At 34.0% G+C, this 22,803-nt stretch overlaps 1 protein-coding gene across 1 annotated transcript in view; it reads left to right on the top strand.

Moving 5' to 3' along the window:
- Window positions 1-678: 678 nt before the first annotated feature.
- The window catches only part of LOC136040535 (ubiquitin carboxyl-terminal hydrolase 37-like), a gene marked incomplete at its 3' end in the record, with an annotated part of 42,376 nt that continues 20,251 nt past the window's right edge, over window positions 679-22,803 (top strand). The window contains 3 exon segments of the mRNA XM_065724720.1: window positions 679-886; window positions 13,993-14,433; window positions 16,907-17,095. Of these exon segments, the coding sequence (XP_065580792.1) occupies window positions 771-886; window positions 13,993-14,433; window positions 16,907-17,095 (746 nt within the window).

The raw sequence follows: 22,803 nt of genomic DNA, 5'->3' as shown, positions 1-22,803 counted from the left end.
TCAAATTTTTGAGACAGCCACTATGACTTTATTGCTGTCGAAAAAAGTTGAACTTCATTTTAACTTTTTTCAAGAACGTCCGCAAAGCTCAGCCAGTAGCAACAGACTTGTAGAAAATTTCAATCAAACCACACACAAATTAGTGTTTACATATATAATGGTGTATGCCTGTTTAAATATTTTGCCTGATAAAAGAATAAGGGCTAGAAACAAAATATTTTCATCTATTATTAAAAGGAAAAAATACTTCAAAAGATAGTTTTATCAGCTCCCCATCCAATTATTTTAGTTATATTCTATAAAAGTTACTATGTCAAAAAGGTGATATTCTTGCGTGAGTGGGACAAAAATTATCTTCTGTATTTTCGTGAAAAACTTTATTAGCCTTATTAACCCCATGGGAGCCCTGCATCATTCTTTTACCAAGAAAAACATTTAAACATATATATACTACTATATATGCAGCCATTTATTTGTGTATTGTTTGTTCAATAAGGTCAAGAGTGTTATCCGAGAAAAATTATTTATTAGCTTGGTGGACTGCTTTAACAGCTTCATTGACGCCTTGGGAGCCCCGCGGATGTTGAAAATGAACGCAGCTAATTTTTCAAATCGGCGCCAAAAAAGGCGGGATCGTGTTTGATTAAAGGATTTCTTTTTCAGCGACTAATTCAGCAGTAAATTTGAAACAGCCGCCACAGAATATTTAAAACAAAGTATTCTTATGTGATTCTAACTGAAAAGTTAGTTTTGCTTGAATACAAATTGTCATGTCTGTACATAGAAAAACCTATTCAAGATCATCTAGACTTGTTGAAAGTGCATTAAAAGAAGCTGCTAAGAGAGAGGGCAAACTCCCAAATGAAAATGTTACAGGATCTCCACAGTAAGTACAGATAAAGGAAATAGTTACAGTCTAGAGTTAAAGCTCTTCTAAAAAGAATCTTTCATAAAACCCAATTAGTACCGTTTCATTCCTTTGTGCCCTTTCTAACAGGCTAGGTTTAGCTAGGAGTCATGATTACTCTTTTGACAATTCTCCCATGGCTCCCAACCTCCATGATGGTTGCAGATTTAGCCATGGAGTGTATGAAGCTATACAGGAAACACTAAAAAATGTTGTTCTAAATTTATAATAGTCTATGCAATTTGTTCCTAGCCTATTAATTAGGCAAAGAGCATTTGATAGTGAAGTGGCTATTATATTTGGAAAGGGCCTTGAAAAGGGATTCAATAGGCCTAGTGTGGGTAAAATTCTAGTTGAGTGACTTCTTTTTATCTCAGAAAGGGGTTAGGTTAGGAAAATGAAACTTTCAGGGATGGGTCTACAGGCTAGAGTATATCCTGGGAAGACATTTTGAAGTACTTACCTCCACTCCTTCTCCCTCTAGAGAGCCCCAAAATTTGCCTGGATGACAGGTCTATAGGCTACCTATTGAAATTTCAACAAAACAACATTTTACCTTAATTTTCAGTTACTAGTTGCTTTTTCTCTGCCTTTAGTTCTGAAAATGCAATTTCTGTTATTTGAGTAGAATTTTGAGCCATGTCACTGTTTTTTTTTTTTTCAAAATTTAGAAACTGTATTTGCATATCTTTACAACCTTATAAATTAGGATTGAGTAATGTTATGAAGCTGGAAATAATTTTGTTGTACTTCATTCAAGCAGAAGATCTATTTTGCAAGGTTTCACTTTCATAACACACATATTTTTGAAGGTCATCAAAGGTCAGGGCCCTCTAGAGAGAGAAGGAGTAGAGATAGATACTTCAAAATACCTTCCCATGACATACTTTAGCCTTTAGACCCATCTCTCAAAGTTTCACTTTCCTAACATAACCCCTTTCTAAGATAGGCCTAGTCAAAAGTCACTTTGTCTTAGATTCAAATTATCCAAAGTAGACCATGTCTATGAAGAGATAACAGCAGATGACTAATTTGATAGCATATATATAATATATATATATATATATATATATATATATATATATATATATATATATATATATATATATGCAAATATATATCCAGAATTGCATCCTTAATCTAAATACAACATTCATTTGCATAACAAATGAACTTCATCCCCATATAGTGCATATTTGTCTATTAATAGGATAGGTTGTTCTAACTTTAAGATTGTATGTGAAAGATTAGATAACATTTTTTTTTTTTAATTGGGCTTAACCTTTTAATAGATTGCCAAGATAAGGCTTCACTATTGTCTATCAGTATATTTGGGATTATGAGTGCTGTACATGGCTAAAATATTCAAGCTAATCATATAAGGGAGGTTAGGCTTAAAATAGAAAAAAATTGCAGATCACTAAACATCTCATTTGCTTATGAATAGAAACCTTAATTTGGGATTCTCTAGACACATCTCAGAATAAGAAATGCTTAATTTTTTTTTTAAAGGTTCTTCAAATGTTCTGAAAATTCAAAGAATCTCAAACTAGACAAGCTAAAAAAAGTACCAAAAATCATCCAGCAGACCTGTGTAAACTGTGAATTTGTCCAAAAAATAGTTTTTTCTTACTTTGAATAAAGTTCTACAAAATTATAATTATAAGCTTGCTTAATTAAGACATTGTGTTGTGAAACATCAAATTCTTAGCAAAAGCTCAAAGTCACTCTACTGATTCCTCCTCAGGAAAAATGTTTTTCTTGGAGCACACTTCAGAGAATATAAAAAAAAAAATCTACACTTGCAACATCTTCTGCCTCAAGAAAGAAAAATCTTTTGCTTTCTTGCACATGAAACTAATTGTAGCTTCACTGTCTGCAATCTCCTGCATTAAGCCAACAGTAGTGGGTTGACTTCTTAAGCTGGAACTTAACAAGGGTATTTATTAATACCAAATACAGTAGGCTTTCAAGCTTGTTGCACTAAACATAATAAAAAGAAGGTATGACAATGCTGACAACATAATACACACATACAAATCTATGAAAATAACAACTACAACAAACACTGACAAATAATACTATAAACAATTTAAATATGATTTACTGTGAAAATGGGTTTCTGCTAGTTTTGTTTTGAATCTATTTATGTCATCTGTTAGAAATGTTTCATGTGGAAGGTCATTCCATGGCTTCCACACCCTGCTTTAACATGAATGCTGGCCTATTTCCCTTTTTGAAAGTGAGGGGTACAATGTATGTGATGACAATGGGTCCTGTTAGTGTCATTAAATGTGAAGAACTGGGATGTAACTATATTATCAATGCCTTTGATTATGCGAAATGTGATAATAATGTCTGCCCTATCCCTTCAGAATTGGAGACTTGGCAATCCTAGCCTGTGCAGTCTATTTTCATACAGCAAACATTTCAAATAAGGTACAAGCTTAGTTGCTCTTTGCTGTATTTTTTTTCAACCCTTGCTCTGTCTTTTTTATTCAGTGGATACCATAGTGATGAATTGTATTCGAGTATAGGTCAAACTGTTGATTTATAAATGGCAATGAATGAATGGAGATTAAACTTATGGAAATTGCATCCAAGACATAAAAGCTGATAGTTTGCCTTAAGAGTTACTTCAGAGACATGCCTGTCAAACCTAAGACTAGAATCAAAATGAACACCAATATAATCTTCTACTTCAGATATAATCTCCTACTGACATGGGAGATGAATTGAATGGCAGGTTATCATTAATGTCTTCTTCACAAGATGAAATAAATGGGCCTCTCCTTTGTAGAACTCTGATATAGTTAATGGTAAAATTTGACCCAAGCCCTGTAAACATAATATAATCAACAAGTAAGAAAGCAACAAAACAAATCTAAGCAAAGCAATAACTAATTCACTAAAGCAATCAAATCATAGCAGGATGTTACATTTCCCCTTTTCTGAAGAAATTATACTTACACAAACTCAATTTCATCAGTAGTCAAAGAATTAAATTGAATAAGAGTAACCTTTAGTCCATCTCTTATATAAAAGCACACTGCTCTGTGGCAAAGTGGGGAATTCAGATTAGAAAAGGATTGGTAACCATTGATCTTGATTTCATCAGGAGATGAGTTTGACAAGGTGTTTTTTGGTGAAATTTTGGTAATTGCTCCAACATCCACTTCTTCTGATATCATATGAAAGGAAAGTTCAGAAACCTTATTTGGGAGGCTATCAACATTGGAGCCAAGGAACCTAATTCCTTGTGAGGTAGAAGTCTGAGAGGATACAGGACTACAGTAAGCAGGAACCAAAGGACTGGTAAGGTTGTGGACAGTTGAGAGACAAAATTTGGTGATGCTAGTCCATAAACATTTAAGCGACTAACAGAGGTAGAAGGAGGCACTGATAATAGTGGGACATGGGAGCATTCAGGGGAATTGCTCCAACTGGCAAGTTTTTTTGAATAATGGCACCCTAACCAATTATCAAATCTACCTCTTCATTAGCTTTTCTGTGTTTTAACTCCTCAACTAGAGCTCTGTGCTCTATTCAATCTTCCCTTCGACTGTCACCTTAGAAACTGATTGATCCTTGTTTTTCAAAGGGTTTCTGTATTATTTGCCTTGTAAATTCAGCTAATGTCACAGAGAAAAGAAGAGGCAGCTACCAGATGGTTAATTGCTATTTGAAAGTCTTTTTACTTTGGCTGAGAGGGGAGGGGCTCCAATATCACCTCTATAGTAGATAATTATACAAGAAAACTGCATCATTAGTCTGGGTGGTGATTCCATATGCAGCAATATTAAAACATCTTTTGAAACACTGGCACTCTGAACATGCTATCTGATGAACATTAGTTTCAGTTAATTGGGCTGCATGAAGATGAGACGATTGAGAAGACACTGTAGAAACCACTAGCTCCTGAACAGTTGTTGAAACAGAGCACATTGATTGTAGTGAATTTTCAATGTGTGATACCCTATTGGCAATATCAATAAACTAAGCAGAAATGTCAAATTTAAGCTTAGTTCTCAGTTGGGAACATGTTTGGGTTAACTGACTACTGGTGCCAAACTCCCTCTTGAGGTCTTTCCTGAAAGGTTTCTAGGAATTATTCCTAACAAAAGCTAGCTTTTCTGTCATAGCCTACTCACTAAAGGGGGAGGGGGAGGGTTAACTTTGCTGACTGGACATGACTAGGAACAAGCAAGGGATTGCATCATCTTGCTTAATAATTTATATTCTCCTGGAGACAGGTCCAGATAATTACCAAAAAAAAACACTTCTCACAAATGTCACACTCTATGGTAGAGGACCCCTCATCTAATTCTGAAGAACAGGCAGCACACCTTTCATGGCCTTTTACTGAGTTTATGTGTTCACGCTTTGCTTTGCTGGACATATTCAGCTAATCAGGAAATGAAACTAAACAGGTTCAAGCTATGTCCTAGGCTAAAACCTAAAAAATCTTTTTGAAAATCTACGAAATCTAACAAAAAACACTTCTCTGCAACAACATCTCAAGCTGTCACTAAATCAGAGATTTGGAATTAAGGCAAATGACTCTTAAGAGTTAAGGTAGATGCTTGGCTCACTACCTTTATAGAATGAAACAAAAATATTACAAGTCAAAATATTGAATTGTAAATAGGTCACAGCATTTGAAAAACAGATTCTATCTTAACAGAATATGATCAAACAAACAATAGAGCTATCTAGCACACTAAGTCTGTCATGTTCATCAGTGTATTATTGCATTCATTAATAGCCTATGATGGACTAAGAAGACCCCAAAAAAGTAGCTGCTATATTAAACTTGACAGATTGCAAACTCTAATTAGCTACACTGCTGGGAAAATCTGGTGGGTTTAATTTTACCCTCTAGGCAATTACTTCATCAATCATCAACATGTAATCTGAAGTTATTTATCTTAGAATTTTGTAAGGTCAATTTACTTTGGTGGATCATATCCAAAGTGATCATGCTAATAAAATAAGGTAGCACCATCAGATTCTCTATTTTATTCTCTTCCCCTTCACATGATTGCTTCTGACTATATTTGGCCTCCCACCTCCCCTATGGTCCAGAGTATAGTCCTAGAATACATAAAAATACCATGGAATCCCTTTCCAAATACTGTGGTCATTTCTTACAATATATACCCCTTCCCATCTCCCCTGCCAGTCCAGGGTATTAAAAAGCTAAAGAAAAGGATATACAGTATATTTACAAAACTAAGATAAAATACTAAAACATTGAAATTCTTACTTTATAATGTGCTGTAAGTTGGATTAATCAAAATGACCAATTTTCTTTCCATTGTTACCTTCATTTTAAAACTATTTCAAATAATATTTTTTTTTATCTAATGTTGCAATAGTAATAGTAATAATAATGCATAGTAATAGGGCTTTATCTGGAACCATGAAGTGGTGGGGGTGTATTTCCAGAAAAGTGACCATTATTTTTGGGAAGATCACAAAATGGAGAATCTTATGGTGCTACTTTCATCTTATTATTATGTTTCCTTTAGATGTTGTCAATCACAGCAAATTTACCTTAATCATTACAAGACCTTCAAACATACAAGAAAGATGGCAAACAGGATTTGAAATTTGCATACATTTGTAATACAAAGTTTTAGAATCAGAGGGTTTTAGGTAATTATTATTTGAGTTGAAGAAACTTTCCCAGTTTTATTTATAGCCTACTTGTCAAAATGTTTCAATTCACCTTAAACCGGACTTACTACCAATATGATGATGCTGTAGTTGCTTGTTGATAAGTATAGTCTGCTAGGTGAGTCCCAAACTGCTTGCCTGGGCTTGTTGCACTACTCCTTCAGCTGATGGTTTTAATGAATCCACATTGCCAAAAGGAACTGTATCCTGTTAATGAGTTTCTAAAATTCTCTACTTGACTAGAAAATAATTTTGAGCAGTCTTGCCATGCTTCTTGAAATATGCCAGGGATAGACTTTTTATATTCAAACAGTTTGAATATCATAATCATGTCCCACTCTCATTTGGCAATCTGCCAGAGTTTTTAATTTCAATTTCTCAAACCAGGAGGGATATGGGATGTTATAAAGACCTTTGATGCATTTTGTTGTATGCCCTTGAACTAATTGTAGAGTTTCTTGGTCAAGTTTGTTAATTGGGTTGATAATGCACCCAAATTCTAGCTTATGCTGAATCAATCCTTTAAGAAGTTTCATAACAACTGCAAGGGAATGACCATTGAGATTTTTGTATGTTGTTCTAACTATTTTGTGTTTAAGTATTATGTAATTATTTTATATTTTGTATTAAATATTTTTGTCAAACTCTTGATTATATCAAGAGTTTAACTAGCCTTTGTAGCAGCAGCCCGAGTCTGGAGGTTAAATATCAATTCTTAATCAACTAGTACACCCAGGTCTCATTCAACAGGGCTACCTTGTTCCATCTTTTAACTCCTTTTTTGTCTTGGGTTACTTGTACCAAAGCGGATTGCTTTGCATTTCTTGAAATTAAACTCCAGCTTCCAAATCTTTGTCCAATAAGCAGAAAAGTTCAATTCTGCTTATGTGACTTTAAATTTTGCTATTATTCTATCTTATCTGGTGTTTTTACAGAACTAATTACTCTTGAATTGTCTGCATAAAGGCTTATTTCATTCTAATGTTTGGGATTCCATTTTTAATGAATATACTGAATAGAGTTTAGCCCAGGACTGTGCCTTGGGGCACATCTCTTCTCACTTTAACAACATCAAAAATAAACGTTTGTTTGTTTTCAAAAGCTTTGCTCATTTTCAAAAAGTCAGGGTTCAAAAGCTTATAAGCCATTATGATATCAGCTCTCTTGCTGATATCATCTTTACTGAAGTGTTGGAAGCTGTTGCTTATTCAGTTGAGATGGGTAGTTGAGATTCTTGCATCTGTTGAATTATGTCTGTAATTGTTCCATTACTTCCGAGTTATTTTAATGCATTATACAAAAGTAAATGGAGGTATAATTGTTATAATAGAGATGAAATGCTTCCAACTTTATAGGTTGAAGTAAGATAAAACTTATTGATTTTGCTGGATTCAAGTATTCATAACAATGGATGACCTCAGTCAGCAAGTTGCCATTGCCTTTTTCTTGAGGGAAAAAATCAATAAGGGTTAGCATTCCAAGTCTATTTCAAGGAAAGAACATGTATCAGGCAGGTGTGCTTTTTGAGATTGTCATCTCTGTCATCAAGCAACATGCACTCATTAATTGAAACAAAACAGAAGACTGAATAAAGTTATTAGCAAATTCTACCAAGGTTTAGTCAGACTCAATAGTCAGTCAATAAAGGGGAAAAATACTGAGACCAAAATATAAGAGTTCTGCAGCCATAGCTGCTAATTATGGGTTGAAGTCACTTTGGAAAGAAGCACAACTGCATTCTTTTCAAACAAGGTTGTGTCACTGTGGAACTCCCATTGACAGCAGTGCTACTTCTGCATCTGCCAGCACACTCAAGAAAGGTAAAGACACTAATTGGTGTGATAAATCATGGAAACTAAACTTGAAAGCCCCAGTATAAGTGGTAAGAGTATAGTAAAAGCATTAGATTAATAGTAGGCTGATGTTTAAAACACGTTCCTTCATGTCAAATGACAATGAGCTATTTCTATGTTTTGTTTCATTTTTTATTGGGTTGAAATCATAACTAACATCATTGTCCTGTTGCTTGCAAGTCCAGTTAATGGTAATTTGAGATATCCAAGGTGCAATTATTCACCTCATTAGAGGCCATTGTATTGTGAGGTGCATAAATCTTATCAGAGAGAGCAGACAAAAAGAAGAATCTTTATTACAAAAACCTGATCCATAAAAAAAACTCTATTACATAAACCAGATCAGATCAATCAAAAAAGCGAAATTTTATTCAGGGATATTTTTTCGTAGGGGGATTGAGGGGAGGGGGTGCAAAATTGTTTCTTAACATAGCAAAAATTTGTTTATATGCAATTTGTTATGTTTTTACAAGTCAAACAGAAATTTCGGGAAGAGTGGGTTCAGACCCTTTAGCTCTTACAGGTACATTTAATTTTCTACCTCTCTATCTTCCCTTCATGTCTGGCTTGATAATGTTAAAAAAGTTGAGGTAAATTTACAGTGCCATTCCTTTTCTAAACAAAAGCAATAGAACAACCAATTCCATTTAATGTTTCTATGAAACTCATTTTAAATAGGACTTGGTTTAATTGGTTTCAAAATTTTTTTCCCATTCATTTTTGGAATGTATGCTTTAAAAAAAAAATTACAGAAAGTCTCAGGTTTAATTGTACAGTAAAGAAAAAAAATGCAGAGTAAATCTACTATTCAGCAAAATGGTGGATTATTGAGGAAATAGTTAAAATTATGGATATTTTAATTACATTTTAAATTGTACTTTAATTGAGTTGACGAAAGTTATGCATAATTTCTGTTGAAACTAACAAATATTTTATGTTTTTATAAAACATCATTTCACTGAAACTTACATGACATGCCACATGAATGAGTTACTTGTTTGTTGAGTGTACAGTAAATTCAATCTTATTTCCATGGTCTGTCGTTCTAATGTGTATCCAATTCTGATGAGGGTGATGTTGTAATTGGAGCAGTTACCTTGTCTTCACCTAGGCTAGTCCACTCCAGTCATTAATTACTTATTTAGTTAAACAGTTTGTGTATTTCCCAGTATTAACTGTGTCTTTAAACAGTTTTTTGATGTCTTCTCGTTTGATGAGTCACAGAATCTGTGTTAAAAAGACTATTATCTGATCCAGTAAAATATTTGCAAATCAACATGTCTCCATGGTTACCTTGAGTTGACATTTTCAATATTTCAGTAATTTTTTTTTTCAAGTTGCCTTCATAGAATCATAGAATCAGACTTGCCTTCATAGAATCTAAAACCTTAAAAAGATGGACCTTAGAAAGCTGCTTCGAATCAGCTTCTTACCCTTAATTTTGGCTGTAGATTAGGTTTCCAAATGTTTGATTCATGTAGAACAACAACTTTTGGTCCTAATGGAAAGTGGCTGATCTGTAAGCCCTCTTTACTGTCTTAAGGATTTAAATATAGGATCACAAGGCTGCTAAATCACAAACTTCAGGATTTGTTGACCCCATAGAAAAATTCTTCTTTGCCATTCAAGATAGTACAATTTGATATATATTCCCCCTTTACTTTTCTTTCGTTCATCCAACTAGATGGTGTACCTTTCCAATAAAAGCTACAATGTGGTTATTAAAAGAATACAAATGAATAATACAGAACAAAAATATTCAAGGGTGTATTCATAAGCACAAAATCCATCCTGATTATCATTATTTAATGTTTGTTTATTAATATTTACTGTCTCATCTGACCCTTTGAAACCGCCGAGAAATCTCCATTCCGACTAAAAGTCGAATTTGTACGGCCATGGTCCAAACCATCCTACTCTATGGATGCGAAACTTGATCCTTGAAGCTTCTACACGAGAGAGCATTAGCTGCCTTCGAACATGGATGCTTACGCCAAATACTTAGAATTTGCCGGCAAGATTGTATTTCTGACTCTGATATTCGCCAACTCTGTAAGATTAGAAGAGATTTTGCTACCACTGTCAAAAAGTGCCGCTTAGAATGGCTTGGGCATGTCCTGCAGAGACCACCAGAATACCGGCCCCATCGAATCCTTCTAGTTGAGCCCTATGACTCTTGGAAGAGACATCAGGGATTGCGAAAGAAGAACTAGTGGACCCTGATCAAGTCTGACCTGGATCCCATTGGTAGCTTTAAAAAATTTGGACTTAGATGGTCGGCCCAGTGGCCCCTGTTTGCAGAGCAATTGACAACAGGTCGTGAAACCTGGTCCAAACAGGTTACAAGTTCCCTGGTTGGTGGGCGAGGCGGAAACGCCTGACTCCCACCACAAGTACAAGTATCTCATCCTAAGACGGTTAGGATTTACAATGGGAAGTTAATAAACATTTGATGTTCCAGTTTTTTTTTGTGCTTGGGGGTATTGAACCAAGTGATAACCTTAGACAGGTGGTCAATATACCCTCTACAAAATTGTTTGCTCCCGTCATGACTCCCTGTGAGGTGACTGACTCTTCTAAAGCTGAATATAAGGAGTTTGCCCACAAAGATTTTTGACAGTTGAGATGCAAGTTAGTGATGATATGCCATTTAGTGATGATATGCCATTTAGTGATGATATGCCATTTAGTGATGATATGCCATTTAGTGATGATATGCCATTTAGTGATAATAGGGGCAAAGAACGTGTGCTGTATCCCATAGTGTGAGCTATGGTTTGTCACTCAATCCTTGTCATTGGCTTTGAAGCTGTCAACAGCTGGTGAAGTCACAGTTATCTTGCTTACACTGTTCCACAGGCCTATGATACAATTGTGGAAAAAATAATTTATTTTTCTTGTTTGGCATTCTTGTGGAGCAGCTTTGCTTAATGACCTCTGGTACTCGATGACTCTGCAGACTGGGACAGGTTTTGTCATCAGACTTGAGCAGCTTGTAGGCAGTGGCTTCTATTGGGGGGGCATGTGTCCCCGTCCCAGATTTTCCCCCACCCTAGATTCTGAAAGTATCTTTTTGTGGTATTTCAATGGTAAATTCTCTTTTTGGTATTTTTATTGAATAAAACAGGACAAATTTGCACCCCCTAGATTTTGAGAAATACATTTTGTCCCCTTCCCCATAAATATTTGTGATTTAACACCACTGCTTATAGGTTATTACCGTTTCACCTCATCATTGATGAAATGTTAAAGTTAGTAGCTTGAGGGTCTACAATTGGCATACATACTCATTATCTTTGAACCATTTGACGCATTTTGTTGTCTGTCTCTGGACAGATACAAACCTTAACTGGCCCGTTATATTAAGCGTTGTTTTGTTATACATTCTAAATCCTAATCTTTTTCTCACAAGGCTCTTGTAAAGTTTACTTATAATTGTAGGAGACTGACTCAAAATTATGCATTTGATAATACCAACATTTTGGTTTGCCTTAGCTGCTGCAGCCTGGGTGCTGTGATTGAATTTAAGATTTTATTTGTTTTTGAAAGAAAATATTTTGGTAATGGAGTAAGATAATAATTATAGATCTTAAGTACTTATAGATTGTAGTCTAACTTGAGTTTGAAACTGGTCCCTACTTCCTTGTCAGATTGAACTTCCCACTTCAAAGCAGAATCGTGGTTTGAAGAAAACGAAACTTGGCAGAAATTATATATAAAACTATTATCTCTGCAAAATTGTTTGTAATACTTCGCTTCAGTTCCTATGCTGTATGGCTTGACTTGAGGTTGAGGAAAAAACTTGAGTTTTCGCCAAATGCAATCAAATGCAGTTTTCCAATTTAATGCTATATTCATTTAATTAATGCTAATTTCAATTTAGTTTATATAAATAATAATAATTTATATTTATATATTATATTAATAATTATATTTATATAATATATATTTATATTAATAAATATTATATTAATATTTAATTTATATTGATAATTATATTAATTATATTTATGTTAATATATTTAATATATATTAATATTTATATTAATTTTATATATTTATATTAATAATTTATATTAAATATATTAATAATATGATAATATTAACGCTAATTCATTCAATTAATGCTATATTCATTGATCTAGACTAAGGTCCATACTTTCCCAAAAATCTTTAAATAATCCTCTCTGAAATCAACTATAAAACTCCACTTCATTTCCTACACTGTATACTCTGAGTCAAGGTCAAGCAAAAGACCTGTTTTTTGGCCTTAGGGAATCATCAAATGCAGCTTTCCAATGTAACGTTATATTCATCACCTAGTCTAAAGTACACATTTTCTAGGGTAACAGCAGAGGCCAAACCCTTATAACTCTTTCACAATAAACTTAAGTTTGAGAGAAAAAAAAGAAAGAAAAAAAAGTATTTATTGTTCCTGTAGTGCAGATAGCCCATTGTTTACAAAGATAATGTATTATCTGAAATGCAATTTTCCTTCATACACTAGCTCAAGGGCTTAAAAATGCTGAGTAATTTATTTTACTGATTGTATTTCATGTTTTCAGCAAACTCCTCCATTCTACAGTTTAAGGGCTCAAAGATTCTTTGATAAGGACTTTAAAAAATGTGTTTTTGTAGGCTTCTGTAGATTGGTCCTAACAGTCATGCGATACAACAGTCAACTTTGAAAAGTTCTAAAACTACTATTATTTCGCAAAATCATGAAATTTGAGAAAGAGGTGTTTGCCTAAAACTGAACACTAAGCAAAAACAAACTAAAAAAACATAAAAATCAGAGATGACTCATATTTCATTGGTAGAACAGTAAAAATGGAATGATCAGTCAATCAATAGTTGTTACTGTTGAAATTTCAGACATAATTGCAAATCATTTTTGTTATTTAATTTTCCAATAGAATGCCTATGGCAGAAAAGAAAGATGAGGGACTACAAGATCAGCCTACAAAACCTTCGAGAAACTTCGTGAAATTTGTGCTATTAAAAAAGTATACTTTTTTTATTTACCCATCCCCAAGGGTTGAATCTGTAAAAACACAATATTTATATTTCGCGATATGGTATTTTGTTTGTTTGTGCAAAATATTCTTCAAAACATAGAAAAGAGTTCCGTTGAAGCTCAAACCATGAATCAATATTGATTCATGTATACTATTAATAACTCACTATAGCACCAAGCTGCCTGAGGCCAACTTAGATATGCACGCTCCTCCTCCACCCCAATCTATTCAAAGCTTCCGTCTTTACATCCTTCCACCTTAACCGAGGGCGATCTACTTTCCATTTAGGCCTGGACGATTGGCCGAAACTGACAGTCTGGCAATCTGTCATCCTTCATCCACAGAACATGCCATAGGCATTTATATCTATCTCTCATTATAGCCATAGAAAGCAGGATACATAGTTAATATCGAGATGCTTCAAAATAAGTTAAAGTTTTTTTTCCAGCCGAGCTATTTTTTTTTGTCTGGCTTACTGAAATATATATCAAAAAATTATCTCTCTATTTATTTTATCTATATTTTAATTTTTCAGGAATGTGTTTCAAGCGTTTTCAAATGGATATGCCAGGTCAAGTCAAGGTACTTCACCTTGTCGAAATAAAGGAAAACTCACCCCACGCTCATTGTTTTCATCGCCATCAGATAAGGAAAATTCACCTAATTCCCAGGCTAAAAAATTGCGGGTTGAAGCACGAAGTCCTAGCCCACAATATGATGATTGGTTTAGCAACAATTCCCCGAAATTACCACCTGTAAGAACATACAAATCAAAGCTTAGTTCAGTTAAAAAAGCGTATCCTTCACTTGATATGAGCAAGTCAAAAATATTGTCTGATAAAACTCAGAACAGCCCAGTTACCTTCAAATTTGGTTCTCCAGTCAGAGTTGATCTCGATACCGATCCACTGTCTCTTAGAAACCATGATGAAGATGGATACGCAAAAAGGACCAAACTTGATCCTAGAGAAATCGGGTAAGAAAATGTTTGGATTTGTGCCTTTGTGAAGAAGTACCCTAAAAATAAGCGGAAATGCCCACAAATTAGACAAAAAGAAGAAACAATAATGCGTTTGACGCTACTCAAATTTTGCCAAAAAAATAAAGAATGCAGAAAATAGAATTTCTTTTTTTATGCAGAAAATAGAACAAAATAGAAAATAGAAATATTTAAAATATATGATATATGAAAACAGTAATGCAGAAAATAGAAAAATTGGAAATGGGGCAGAGGTAAGTTAAAAAGAATTATGAATCCGGGTTAACAAAATGACCTAACCAGGCCAAAAGACTAAAAGATTTGGGAGAAATAAAACTGGGGTCTTAAAGATTTTCTCTTCAAACGGCTCCAAAATGATATTCGTAAGTTTCTTGACATGGTACGCATTTGTTACACATTTGGTTGTACCAGACATATCATGGGTGTCTGATATGATATGGATGTCTGACATCATGGGTATCTTCCTTTCCCTAGTTTGCTCATGACAATGCCAAGGGTTTGTTGAGCCTTTGATTGACAGAATCAAAAAGTTACTTTGAAAAAATAATGGCCTCGTGGATATGAATTCAAGGTATATGTGGTGTGTGAAGCAAAGACATGTTTATAATACTTCTAGTTTTTTTTCAGATAATCAGACCAAGCTGTGTGCCTACAGCTTTGTCTTGTTACCTTGGCTAATGGTGGGACGTTGAGAAAAATCTTCTTATAAGGATATGAGTGGATGTGGTCATTTTGTTATTTTGGCCTTTAAATATCGCCCGAACAGTTCTACTAGATACTGCTTTATATTTGAGGGATTCAGTGAAGGTCTTAGGGGACAACAGAAGACCTACTCCTGCTAAACCTGAGCCTTCAGATGATCCGAGTAGTAAAATATGACTTTTTCCAGACGGTGCTTCGAGGGTAATGATGTCTTGTCCATTCAACCTCGTCTTAGAAAAACACAGGGTATCAAGATTATAAATATGAAACATGCTCAGTATGGACTGTCTCCTTTCGTAAGCAATCCAACTTACTGTGCTTCTGCGTGTTTTCAGCAATGGCTCTGCAAAGGGAGGAGCAGGCAGAGGTACCTTGTCAAAGTGATAGTGGTAGGTGTGCTTGTAGAAAACTACGTTTGACACCACAGAATCTCTCACTTAGATGATTTTAATTAAATGTGTTGATTTCCCTTTTTAAGGAATCAATATATGAATTTTTAAGGATGTAGTCTATCATGAGGCTGATCCAAGTTCAAGTGTAGCGTTCACGTGCTCTTCTTTAAGCTTCTCTTATTCTTCAACAAAGATCCTCTTCAGCTAGTCTGTCCAGGAGGTTTTTTTCAGTCTGTAGTCTGAGGGTTCCAAATTCCTGCATATTACCTTCGAAAATGTCAGAATTTTGCTAGCAAAAAGGGAGTGTCAAAGGAAAGATTCTGAATGTACCTTTAGAAAACATTCCTGCAGGATGAAGTCTATCATGAGGCTGTTCCTAGTTGAAGTGTAGCGTTCAAGTGCTCTTCTTTAAGCTCTTCTTCTTCTTCTTCTTCTTCTTCAATAAAGCTCTTCTTCAGTTAGTTTGTCTGGGATGTTTTCATCAGTCTGTAGTCTGAGCTTCAAGGTATGATGTCTTGTCCATTCAACCTCGTCTCAGAAAAACACAGAATATCAAGATTATCTTCTTGGATTCAATATCCAAATTCCTGCATATTTCCTACGAAAATGTCAGAACTATGCTAGTCAAAATAGTGTCAAAGGAAGGATTATGAATGTAGTTTTAGAAAACATACGTGTTGCTGCACGTGTCTTGCTTCACACAACACAAATTTCCTTCACACAACACAAAAGTTTTTGGTTAGATTTCCCGACTGCATTTATTAACTGCAACTTCCTCTTAAAGTCCTATTTTAGATTCTGTGGAATATGCTAATAGGTTCTAGAAGTTTTAGGAGCTTCTAGAGGTAATGTAAGTCGTATGATTAAAATAAGACGTGATTTATATAGAAAACGAGATCAATTTGGAGCAAGAGGGTTATTAATTGGTGGAATATGTAGATCCATATGATGCATCTTGAAAGAATGAATTATCTATTGGTTTTGTCAGAATTAATGGTAGCTCAAGGAATCTGGTCAGATTTATGGCTACCAGAAACAATCAAGTGGTAGGAAGTTTAATCAAATGATATTTGAATATTTTAGTAAAGCAAATTTACAAGATAAAAGATGTTTAATATATATACAACACACCTTAGTGAAGGACCTAAAGCAATAATGGAGTTTTTGTAGATATTTTTTCTTCTTTAATCCTTCTTCTTCATCTTTTAACTCTTTTAAACAAACTCTATTAATGAAGTCTTTACTTTTGGGTAACGTAAGATGTTTGCAAACTACTTAATTTCACATTTTCTGCTTTTTTTTTAGGGGAAAGGATCTTTAGCTATTATTTTGTACCCATTTTGCTCTTTTTTTAGGTTTGATAACCTTGGCAACACTTGTTACATCAACGCAACAATGCAGTGTTTACTATCTTTAAGTCCATTGATTTCTGATCTGAGCAAATCATGTGATACTCGACCACGTAATAAACTAATAGACAGCTTCTTTGAGCTGGTGCAAGCAAGGGAATCTGGATATATGGAAACGACTAAAGAATCTCTTAGGTAATATTTCATTTTCTTATATAACAAAGGTCTTAATTATGTTATAATATTTGAGATATATTATTTTATATACCCTACCTTAAATTACACTAAGGATGCCCAGAACTATACTATAACAACCTTGTACTATACTATAACTATAACATAGTTATAGTATATACTTTTATATACTATATATAGTAAATAGTATATAGTTATACTCTATAGTATAACATACGCATAATACTATAATTAAATAAAAAAAAACTAATTTTTTTAGCTGAAAGTAAGGAGCGACATTAAAACTTAAAACGAACAGAAATTACTCCGTATATGAAATGGGTTGTCCCCTCCGCAATCCCTCGCTCTTTACGCTAAAGCTTTTAATTGTTTTAAAAAGTAGAATTTTGGCAAAGAGTCAAACTCTTTTATTGGTAACTAACGTGGTAACTACAGTTCGTTACCACGAACTGTTTGACAACCTATAACAACCTTGTTTGTTAACATACTATAACAACCTTGCACAAAATTGAAAACGCTTTACTCTCTGCTCAAACTTACCAATTCAGATTCTATTCAATACGCATTCAATGCAATACGTACGTTTTGGTACGTATTGTTTGTTTTTGTACGTTTTATGTAACATGGTTTTATTGTTACAACAACGACAACGACGTACAACAGTGACGTATGTAATGGCAATATTATGACGTTACGTCAATTGACAAACTTATTAAATAAATGAATTCATTTCTAGCAAGTGCTGGGAAAAACGTCCTTTCAAAACTTTGCCAAAAGGGCAAAATTTTAAATAAAAAATGAAAAAAGAGAAAAAGCGATACAAAAAGTCCCATGTTTTTACTGTGTGCAAACTTGATGGTGTGAACATGAACACGTGACCATCAGATTTCTGTGATTTTTGCCATTAAGGGGGCGTGTCACCTAAACCTCACCCTACACTAAGTTTAGCATCGCATGGAGAGATATTGAAGATATTGTGCAATACAGGTACAATTTAAGTCATATTAAATCACGAATGAAATGACCGTAGAAATTCACTGCAAAATCTACTAGGAACGTATAGATACCATTCATAATTTTCAAAAACATATAAAAAAGTTTTATAAAAAAGAATTCTATCCTTTCATAATTTGAAAAGTTTCCGTAATTTCTATGCTGTTAGTCAATTCTGCCGACTATCTTCGAAAAAGTTCATTCGACAAGAGGGAGGCTCTGTTTACTGAAATTAATCAATTGAAGAAAGGACAGTATTAAACGAATATGTGTGAATTGCAGGATGAAAGTTTGATAATTTTGTGTGTGAGTGTGTCGAATTGAATGAATGGAGGCAAGAGATGTAAAGAAAAATTGAATTAGATATGGATGGTAGGTAGAATGAAAGAGACAAATTTCTTGAGTATTAAAAGGATAGCAAGGTTTGTCAGGATTGCAGCGGCACATCGTGAGCGTTTTCTTTAAATATTATTAATTTATTTTAGTTAATTTGTTGTTTGTTTTTCTTATGTAAATTTCCTATGGTCCACGGGCTTGATCTGGAATAAATTATTATTTATTATTATTATTATTTATTATTATTATTATTATTATTATTATTATTATTATTATTATTATTATTACTATTATTATTATAGTAATAATAGAAGAGAAGTATACTCATAATAATCTTCTCAGTTTTTTTTTCAACAAGTTTCTCTCCTAATGGGATCATTACCTTTCCACCTGTAATTCATTTTTTGTTTATCGATCCTTGTGAGTTCAGAATAAGCATGGGTAACCCGGACCCAGACTAAACGTGGACAACAAAATGGGCAGCTAAGGCACAGAATGAGCATGGTCAACCAGAAACCAGAACAAGCATGGACAACAAGTATGGGTAACCCGGGCCAAGAACAGATATGGGCAACAAGTATGGTGGCTTTAATATAAAACCAACTATGTATGCCTCTGAAACAACTAAACTACAACAACCGTTAGGCATCCTAGAGATACAACTGTGCATGATTGTTCTATTTCTTTCCGACCTGTCTTCTAAAGTTGTCTACATCCTCAGAAGAGATAGTTTGATTTGAAAGAGTTATGTGGTATTGCTCTTCTTTTACTCAAAAAAATTTGGTAGGAACTACTTTAACCAATGGTGTCTCATTAGCTTTTTCGGTTCCTCTACTTTTTTTTTCTAAAATTCTGATTCTTTTCTCTGTTCCTCTGCTTCTTTTCTGTAATTTATGGAACAATTTTTGAAAAATCATCCAATAAAAGTTCATGAAATACCATCATCGCGCATTGTGAGAAACATAGTTGTTGTAAATTTGACTGAGAAGAAATTTATATTAATTAATATAATATATTATATAAAATTATTTAATTTAATATATAATATAATTATTTAATTATTTAATATATAATATTATTTAATATATTAAATAATAATATATTATATTATTAGTACTCTTACTAATATATTATTTGAGTTTTATTGTTATATAAGCTGAGTAATGACTTTATACTATTCGTTGTGTAAGCTGGGCGTGAAATAAAACAGCCCATAGGACACAAAATTATTTCGCCCGCCGCCTTTTACTTTGCTCGTGATAATAGACTTTTCGTTATGCAAGTTTCGTATGTAAAAACTGCGTTATGCGGAAACTGCGTTATGCAGTTTCGTATGTTTGGTGTAAACTTAGGAATTTATAGAATACTAAAAGTTTCGCTTAGTGTTTTTCATATTAGTTGGACGTAATACATAATATTTTGTTGCGCATATTGGAAATTTCTTATAAGTTGAGAAAACTAACTGTCAGTAGAAGACAAAAACTTTTCGCCAGGTGTTTCTTGGTAATAATACATTCTTTTCACTGTAAAACCAGGTAATTTTGTATTATTAGCCACAGAACATTGAACGCAGAAAATGTTCTACCTAGCAAGGCTGTTTCCAGGGTTGGGGTTGTTTGGGTGTTTGACCCCCTCCCCCCCAAAATCTCTGTCTGATATGTAAAAAAGTTACAAAAATGGATATTAACATATTTTGATGTTTTTGACCAGACCCCCCCCCCCGAAAAATCGTTTTTAATCACCCCTGAAAAGTTATTTTGTGATCCCTCCTCCCTGAAAAAAATACTGGATGCGACCCTGTTGCCTAGCGACCAGTGTTGGGTGGGTACTTAAATACATGTACTTAAGTGCAGTTCCAAGTACTTGAATACATACTTAAAGACATTTTTTGAAGAGTACTTCAAGTGCATACTTAAACACATTTTCCATGTAGCCTACATATCGGTACTAAAGTATCAAGCACATTTTTGTCTCGTACTTTTCTAAAATCCGGTTCTCCGTTTATAATTGCCTAAAGGCTTATTATAAATGAAGAACAAAATTTTTATGTAGAATTGCAAAACGGCTACTTTGAGGCGGCGAATTTGAATGTAAATCAATGCTTATATTGCCTGAAGAAATCACTGGTCTGCTGGTCTGCTGCGGATGACAAATATAGTCCAAATATGAAATACCTCGTATAATTTTTGAAATTGGAAATCGGAGTTGTCATCCTTATTGTTCGAATTGGGTTGGCCGTTTTTCGTTGCTTGTTCACCCTCGCTCGCATCTGGTATTTGTCAAATACAGGGAGGAAGCAGAAAAGCAGTCTTCTGAAAGGAAAAGACTGCTAATGGATGATGAAGGAAATGAAGAAAGCTTGGAAAAGGAAGCACTGCGAGATTCGGGTTCTCTTCCAAGTACAAGTAGCTCTGAAAAGCTGCCAAATTATGAGAGAGCAAGAACCCCAAGAGGAGAATTTTTAGGAATGAGACTGGTGAAACTACTTGCCCTGTTTGCACAGTTGAGAAACCTGTCTTCAGAAAACTGGTTCAAGGATTGGGCCCATATGCAACCGTAGTGACACGAAAAGCGCTGTATTCGTGTGTTGAATCGAAGTATATAACGATGAAAAGATCCTTGACTGAACTATACCGTTAAACTGACTGTCTTTGCATCACTGCTAACATTTGGAGCACAAATCCCAATAGCTATGTAGGTATTACGGCCCATTGGATTGAATATGATTATGTTAGGAAGTCGGCCGCAATTGCGTGCAGACGTTTTATTGGAAGCCATTATTTTTCTGCTTGTTCTTCCCATCTGAACTCAATCAATGAAGACTCTAGCTTATGTTAGACAAAAATAGTCAAAACAGTCACGGATAATGGCAGCAATTTTGTTAAAGCTTTCAGGGAGTATACTGCTCCATCAATGGCAGAGAAATAGTGAGTAAACTGCCTGTTTTTAGTGTTTCGGAATATTTTGATGATGGGCTTGACTGTGATGAAGACAGTGTTGCCATAGAATATGTTGATCACATTCTCGACAACAGCATAAATGATATTAACAGTGAACAATTTTACCTCCAAAAGCATTTGAGATGCTGCAGTCATACACTGAACCTGGTTACCCAATAAGATAGTGAGCGAGCATTTGTTAATATTTCATTTCAAAGACTTTATCAATCCGCCGTGTCCAGATGCCAAGGCATATAGAATGAGACAAATCATAGCACAAAAGCTGACGACAAAATTACTGGAAAGCGCCTAGTCGTACCAAATGGTACACGCTGGAACTCTCCATGATGTTGTAGAGTGCGTTGTAGACATATCTGATTTTGAAAAGTTATCCAGTCCCTGTGATGAACTGAAACTACCAAAGTTAATGCCGATTGAGAGGGATCTGCTTAAGGAGTATGTGCTTATTACAGATCCATTGTGATAAGCATTAGATTTTTGCAAGGCGAAAAACATTGCTATCTTTCTACTAGTTTCCCAAGCTCACTAGGATCCCAAGCTCAGATTGGAATTTCCAGGAGTAGATCTTTCTTTTGTGAGCAATAAACTTAATTAAGAACATTTTAATTAATTTTTAATCTTATTGCCAAAATTATCACACTGTCAATATTCTTTTATTGTCAAACATAATGAAACTATGCCAATGACAGTACGAAAACAGTTATAGTGTAAAATATAAGCTTGTCATGAGAATTTCCGCTTAATATATTAGTTTTTGACCTTTCAGAAAATTTGAATTTGTAGTTGTAAGTCACAGTGCTTTCCAAAAAAAGCTCATAACAATGAAATTCTTCAAATTTAATTATAAGAATTTTTAGTAAGTTTTTTTTCGCAATTAACCATGGCTCTCAACTTTTTCATCATAGTCCACCAACTTGATTTAAATTCAAATTGAATTCAAATTCCGTTGATTTTTGAATTTTGTATATATGGACTATATATATATATATATATATATATATATATATATATATATATATATATATATATATATATATATATATATATATATATATATATATATATATATGTCTAAACGAGCAATAATTGTGTATGTATGCATGTATTTTTTCCGAAAACGGCTCCCTTTCTGAAAAGAACATTGACATCCTGGTATGATGTGACCTAAAAAAACGATTTAGATGGGTCAGAAGTTTGAGAAAATTCGTTTAGAGCCTCCAGTCGCTGGGGCCCGGCGGCTGAATTTACGAAAATATTTGCATTTATTTTAACAAGGGATCACAACAATTAAAAAAACTTTAAAAAAAGAAAACTAAAAGTTTGAAGCATAGTAGATATCGTTCTTAGAAATCGGACTTGCTTTAAAAATCAAATATATTTAAAAAGACAGCAAATTGTCAGATGTTCGAAGACAAGTGA

The sequence above is a fragment of the Artemia franciscana genome, chromosome 21 (genome assembly GCF_032884065.1).
Source record: "Artemia franciscana chromosome 21, ASM3288406v1, whole genome shotgun sequence".
Taxonomy (NCBI): Eukaryota; Metazoa; Arthropoda; class Branchiopoda; order Anostraca; family Artemiidae; genus Artemia; species Artemia franciscana.
The sequence above is the reverse complement of the archived record's forward strand: the minus strand, read 5'-3'. Positions and strand labels throughout refer to the sequence as shown.